The sequence below is a fragment of the Hibiscus syriacus genome, unplaced genomic scaffold (genome assembly GCF_006381635.1).
Source record: "Hibiscus syriacus cultivar Baekdansim isolate YM2019G1 unplaced genomic scaffold, ASM638163v2 tig00005939_pilon, whole genome shotgun sequence".
NCBI classification, from domain to species: Eukaryota; Viridiplantae; Streptophyta; class Magnoliopsida; order Malvales; family Malvaceae; genus Hibiscus; species Hibiscus syriacus.
The window spans coordinates 1,408,788-1,415,853 of NW_024062073.1; the positions used below are offsets into that span (position 1 = coordinate 1,408,788).

At 33.6% G+C, this 7,066-nt stretch overlaps 1 protein-coding gene across 1 annotated transcript; it reads left to right on the forward strand.

The window, feature by feature from the left end:
* Positions 1–3,847: 3,847 nt before the first annotated feature.
* Positions 3,848–6,535, forward strand: LOC120200318 (40S ribosomal protein S5-like). Its single transcript, XM_039201193.1, has 4 exons — positions 3,848–3,919; positions 5,829–5,872; positions 6,024–6,227; positions 6,391–6,535. The coding sequence occupies exons 1-4, from the start codon at positions 3,848–3,850 to the stop codon at positions 6,443–6,445; spliced, it is 375 nt and encodes a 124-aa protein (XP_039057124.1). The 3' UTR covers positions 6,446–6,535.
* The last annotated feature ends 531 nt before the right edge of the window (positions 6,536–7,066 follow it).

Consider the following 7,066-nt stretch of genomic DNA (forward strand, 5'->3'; position numbering starts at 1 on the left):
TGAGTCAACAAATATTGCAGTTATTGAGTTATTTGTTGATGTGCGTAACATATATGATGTTCTTGGGTCATCAAGAAATGTGGCTCGAAATCCATCTGAAATGGCTTTCGATAGTGAGTTTGAGGACCCAATATACAGGTGCCCAAACAGTTTTATGGCACTATTGGAAAGTGGAAATGAAGTCGGTGGGACATCCACAGCAGCAGAGTATGAGACGAGAAACATACACCATTCAGAATTGACTGTTAATATTGATGCTGAAAATTGATGAGGAGAAATTCATGATGATTCAAGCAAAGATGAAGAAACCGAAAAACCCGTTTTGGGCGACGATGATAATTTTTTTTGGTGGAAGTGTACTTGACTTGGCCATTGATGAAGTTTCGACACAGTATGAAGCTACTCCTCACATGTACGAGATAGATTATGATGCGATGAGGGCACCTGAATTCTCAGATATGCCACATTTACCTCCGTACCAAATGGCCGAATCATTCGAAAATTCTGGTGAATTTTCAGTTGGGGTGCAATTCAGAGGAAAAAATGAAGTTACGCTGGCGATTAAAGAGTATTGCATCAAAAGCCATGTTGATGTCCATGTTGCAGAGTCCAACCAGAAAACCATATACGCGAAATGTGTTAAATATGACCCAGAGTGCAAGTGGAAGATCAGAGTGTCGAAAATTCAAAGGCACGATGCTTGGGTCATCACAAAGTACAACGGTCCTCACACATGTTTGAGAAACTACATTATTTGAAGATTTTTTTCATTGCATTATTCAACAACTTTTCTTATCTGGTAACTTAAATTTGGCAAAATCATCAATTTTTGGAATTATTTAATTGTAGGAGGACGAGCAACGAGTCATTCGTGATCGGCTCAATATTCCGGCCAAGCCACACCAATTGATATAAGAAAACTTGCAACATGTTGAATTTTACTATGTAACATTTGTGCGAGAATACAAGTTGGTCCTTTGGAGCAATTGGCTTTGTGCAATGATTTACCTCTTTCTAAAAATAGGTGGGGTTAACTATGTATTTTAATGACCCACCTTCTTAAAATTGCTGTTAGAGGAACATGAGTCGTGGAATGTGTATTTATCTGTTATTTTGAACATTTAAGGTGAATATTTGGAAGGCCTTTTCATTTTCTCACGTGTGATTCTTTGCAAAAGCTTAATTAAAGGAAGAATTTGAAAGTTCTCTGTTATGTGCTCATATTCATCTTGATCTTCATTCCCTTGGGTATTGTTTTACAATTCAATTCATTATTTATAAGAATTCAGGCACTCAGCTTACAAGACTTTGAGTTCTCAATTCATTAACCAATTCCTTGATTAATTGCATCCATCTCGCTGTTTAACTGATCCTGTGAAGCAACACCTTGTTGTGTTCAAATGAACTTTGCCGTAATGGGCAATGCCTTTGATATGCTTTTAGGGAATCCATATGTTGGGGTTAGCAAGATATGGTAAAAAATCATTTAAAAATAAATTTTAATAAAAAATGTCCATCCCAACCACAATTTTATAATCAAATGTTTATATAGACTTAATTATCACTTTATTATCATAAGACTGAGAAATGTTCTACTCTTGAAAATTAACTTCAAAAAAGGCCCGAGTTTCTTAAGGCTGTGGCTCATCATCCCTGGAAAGACCTATAGAAATCTACCTACTTATTATGATTGTTACATACTCATGATAATAATTTGCAGAAGAAAGCATGCTGAATTGGTCGGAGAAGTTTCAAACCTTTATCACAAAGAAGAGAAGTTATTATCCGAGGTCTGCTTGAGTATTTTTCTTTCTGTCTTGCATTTCCTGATTTTACCCAAATCTCCTATATATCCGGTGTTAAGTGGCTGTGGTTTCAGCATAAGGGGTGTATGAGATGTTTAGTGGTGTTTTCTGCCATCACTTATGTTTTGGGCTGGTTGTGACTTTATCTGCCATCACTTATGTTCATAAATGATTGTATTTCTACATGTCCTAGTCCTTTTTTTGGAGGTCAGGGATTTACTTAAGTTGACTCTTTATTTTTCTGTTTCCACCTCTCTTTTTCCAGACTATTCCAGATCTTTGCTGGGAGTTAGCGCAACCCAGGACATATACATTTTGCAAGGTAGAGTTTCCCTGCTTTTCTTTTTGAGAACGGAAATCAGGTCAACAATTATGTCAGAAATCATATTGTAATTTTATCTCCTTTTAGGTGATTATGATCTAAAGGTTATGCGGCAAGAGTTCTATATTAGCAGACAAAAAGCGGTATGTTCGGCTATTATTCAAAAGTTTTTATTTCTTTATATCTTGCTTGGGCTTCTTTTCTTTTCTTCCCATAAAAAGCAGAACCATATCCTAAATTTTCTAGTAGGGCCATGGAGCTTTTGCTTCTTAGTTTTTATTGGAGATATAATGCATTTAGCTTAGGTGAGAAACTAAGAACAGGCACGTGGAATAATCACCATTTTACAGTACCTGTTAAGAAAAAAATGTTCCTATTGCATGTCAGTTGTATTCAATCATCTCTACTGTTGGTTAGACTTGATGCTTCCTCTTGAGAAAATATACCAGTTCAGTGAAAAATACGGAAGTTGATAACTGTTCCAGTTAAATAATTCGTATTTTATAGCACACTCTAATTAAATATGTTTGACATACTGTGATCAAGGGCCAGTGTAGCGTTCAGATTTTTACTAGTCTCAGAACCACTTGAACAACAGTCACGAATTTTTTAAAGTTGTTTCCCCTCCTAGTTATACACTGCCAATAAGCATTCTCCATTTTTTTATTTTTATTTTTTGCAGTTTATCAATCATCTGACCAAGCATCTTGCAAGGCATCAACTCTTAAAAATAGCTTGTCAATTGGAAAAGAAGAATATGCTTGGAGCGTATTCATTGCTTAAAGTTATTGAATCAGAGCTTCAGGCATACCTGTCAGCAACCGAAGGCCGAGTGGTATGTTTGATCTTATGACGTGGTCTGGTATTTTTATGAGCATCCTAATATTTCTATCAGTGTCTTTTTTTATAATGCCCAAAGGGACATTAATACATTTATCACATCTGTCAGTTGCTGCTCTCCTATTTTGGGATTCTATGAATTGTGATGTTGCACATTTTTGTTTCGGCTATCTGTTTGTGATATGGTCCACGTTAATGTCTAAGCTTTGAGTATTAGAGGTTGAATTGAAGTCTCTATTTTTTGGTGTAAGATAGCCTTTTTACTTGTACTAATATTAAAAAGAACAAGGCAAAGAACACTAGCAAATTCAAATTATATATCATTGTTTTATAGATGGAAGTAAGAAGAAAAAGATGTTTCAATAAAATTCCTATAGGTCTTTAGCTTCTTGGTAAATTTTGTTCTGTTAGTATTTGAAGGGAAATTAGAACTTTGGACATTCTCATTTCCTCTTGAACAATGATTCTGTTAATTATCATAGCCTCATTACTCGGCCTTTCTTTTCATTGATAAAATTCACGTGCTTTGCTGACATTTTGATTCCCCCTTTTAGACTCTAATGAAAGAGCTGGATGAAATGGAAAAGATCAATGCAAAACTCTCTGCCGCAGTTGAGGAGGTTACCCTTGAGCATTGAAAAAAGAACGAGGTAATCGGAGTTAATAAAACAGTTTCTCTCATGGATGAAGTCTTGCATATCACTTCATATGATTACAACCATTTTCAGTTCCCATTCCAGTATATGCTCAATTTATAAGAAATCTTTGATAAACTAAATAAACAGTCATTAATGTTTTTCTTTTCTCCATTGATATTTCAAAACTAACGATTTAATCATTAATGTTATCGATTTATAAGAAATCTTTATAAGGGACGACAATGGCGATAGCTATGGAGATGCATGATGTGAAAGGAGTGGTGAAGGCCGTTTCTAGTGTGAATTTGATGTTGGTTTTGAATGAGATTGATGACCATTTCTTGAAATCCTGAGAGAATGCTCGAGAAGATGCATTATCATTCCAAGTTAACTGTTAACCCAGGTAATCTATTTGATAATTATTTGATATATTGGTTGTGAATTTTAGTTTGTTGTGATATGTTCTCAATTGTAAAATTAAATGTAATGCTTATGTTTAGTTGCTTACTTTCTCTATAATATTAGCAATTAACATTTGAAATTGATAATCCATAAATACGAAATGGATAAGAGTTGGATGGATTTGTCAAGGGTAAGCGACATATATCGAAATGGAGTCGAAACTGAAGCAAGGAAAGCAGAGAGAGAAGCACCATATCAGAAAAATGTAAAGATTTTCAAAATCAAATTCAAGCTATGATGCATATGATATGACAAAATCAACCCAGAGTCCACCATCTTAGGTGTTATTATTGTTTATTGTAGTTAACAATGTTGAACTACATCATATTTTACCTTAATGTAAACTTTGATTTATTATTATGGATTTCAAGTTTCTTGATATGGATTTCAAGTTTGTTGTTATGGATGTCAAGTTTATTGGATAATGCTACATGTTAAATTTAGCTAGCAAAAGAGTAGAAAACAACATTTGAAAAATTAGTTTTGATTCGCAGCGTTTGTATAAAAAACGCCACTAAATACATAGTCAATACCGACATTTTTGAAAATTAATGTTCTAGATTTTTTGCGGCGTTTATACAAAAAACGCCACTATATATGTAGTCAATAGCGGCGTTTTACATTCACAAACGCCACTATATGACAAAACATTTAGTGGCGTTTTGGGAACAAACGCCACTATATGTAACAACGTTTAACAACATTTTTCGGACAAAACGCTATAAAAGAAAAGATAAATATCGGCATTTGGAAAAATCACCGTTAAATATAATGACATTTAGTGGCTTTTGTAAAAAAATGCTACTAAAAACATACACAAACGCCGCTACCTTTTGCGGTATTTTTTTCAATAGCGCTTTTTACTGCATTTGTTTTTGTGCCATAAAGGTTTTTAGCAGTGCTTAAAAACGCAGTTATATGACAGAAAAACGCTGCTAAAATATTTTAATGTTTAAGGAATAGTTTATTATTATTGTTGTTGAAAATATTGAATCAACATGCTCAAATGTTTAATGTGAATTGAGTTATTATATCATGTATTGTTTTTTAATAAAATGATAATAGACGAGGAAGGATTATGGGTGAGCAAAACTCAACTCGATTCGAAAAATCAATTTTTTTCGATTCGACTTGAAAAAACTCGACTCGAATTGGCTTTGAGTTGTAATTTCATAAACTTGACTCAAAAAAATTTCAAGTTCAAATCGAGTTGTAAAATACAACTCGAATAACTCAAAATTTTTAGTAATTAGTATATTAATTTTCAAGTTTGAGTCGAGTCCCTCAACTTTGTATGATATATATAAATCACATATGAAAAAAATACATATATATATATAGTGTATATGATTATAAAATACTATTTAAACTAGAATCAAATAATGTCATAATATTGTAAATATTTACAATTAAATTTAAATAGAAACTCGAAAATTTGACTCGATTATAAAAAATTTCAAGTTAACTCCGAGTTGTAAAATACGATTCGTAAACTCGAATAACTCGAAATATTTTGACTCAACTCGATCAAATGCTCATCCCCAGGAGGGAGTAAGACTTAAAACCTTGTAAAGGGGTTTAATAATTAATTATTATACTAAATTAAATAGATGTATTTAGGCTAAACTCAAAAATTAATCATATTTTAAATTTTAAAGATTAACGGATAAAAAGAATAAAAGAGAAAATAATATATTAATTAGAATATAAATTATAAAATATCATAAAAACATATTTCTAATTTCAATTTAAATACATTAGTTTATTTGTCGTTTATTTGTCATTGTTGATGCGGTTATCAACAGGTAGGCTATAAGACCTTAAGTTCAATATTTCCTCTTTCAAATGTATCTCCAGCTGATGTTAACCTCTTAAGTAGCAGGAAATGTTAATTAAGAGATTGAGTTAGATTTATTGGATCATTCTTTGTTGAGGTTTTTGCTTTTGATGTAGCAGTGGGCGTCGTGAGGATGCTACTCGTATTGGTTCTGCTGGTGTTGTAAGGCGTCAAGCTGTTGATATTTCTCCTCTTCATCGTGTGAACCAAGCCATTTATCTCCTAACCACTGGTGCTCGTGAGTCTGCATTCAGAAACATTAAGACCATAGCTGAATGTTTGGCCGATGAGCTGATTAACGCTGCAAAGGGATCATCCAACAGGTAAATAAAGAAATTCGAACTTTCTGTTTTGGAAACTTGTTTTTTCTTTGAAACTAGGAACTGCTTTTTCACATGTCGTTTACGCAATACCGGATTTTCACCTCCGTTTGCTTGGATCGATGCTCTTGTCGTTCTTATTCATGTTATTGCCTCGTTTGTGCAGCTATGCCATCAAGAAGAAGGATGAAATCGAGTGTGTTGCCAAGGCCAATCGTTGAGGAATTGGAAGGAGCTTGCTTAATCTATGGAAGTGGACAATTATGTAGTTTATTTCAGTACTTTATGAGTTACCTATTTTGTCTTCTGGACGTGGTGTGATTGTGTTGATTATTTAAGTGGTCTGGTTAGTTTGCGGTGAAAATGAGTTTTTAATAGATAGTATCGAAGAAACATTTTTTCTCTCATGGTAATATATGCTTTTGTGCGTTTTCATCATTGATCGATACAATCGAGTTTCATCATTTAATGTGCCGATAACAACGAACAGTTTCTCTGCACGAGTGTTTCTTTAGTTCCTTACATCTATGATTAAGCAAACAAGGCAGGGTCATACACACATGGTGAAATAAGGGGCTATCGGGAATGTTTATGAAAGAGTTCTTGACCCAAAATTCTGTTTAAAACGCAAAAATATTCCCAAATAACTCATTTTCAGTAAAAAATCACTGACTCAAATTAAAAAGCTATAAAAATGGTGATGTTGTGTTGCAGAAGTTCGTTTGGAGGAACCTTCTTTTCTTGCAAAACGACCCTCCTCTCTACACCGAAAGCCGGAAGCACTTTTGGTTAATAATCTACTCAAATCGAGTGACGAAGGAAAAACATAGATGTTGGAGTTA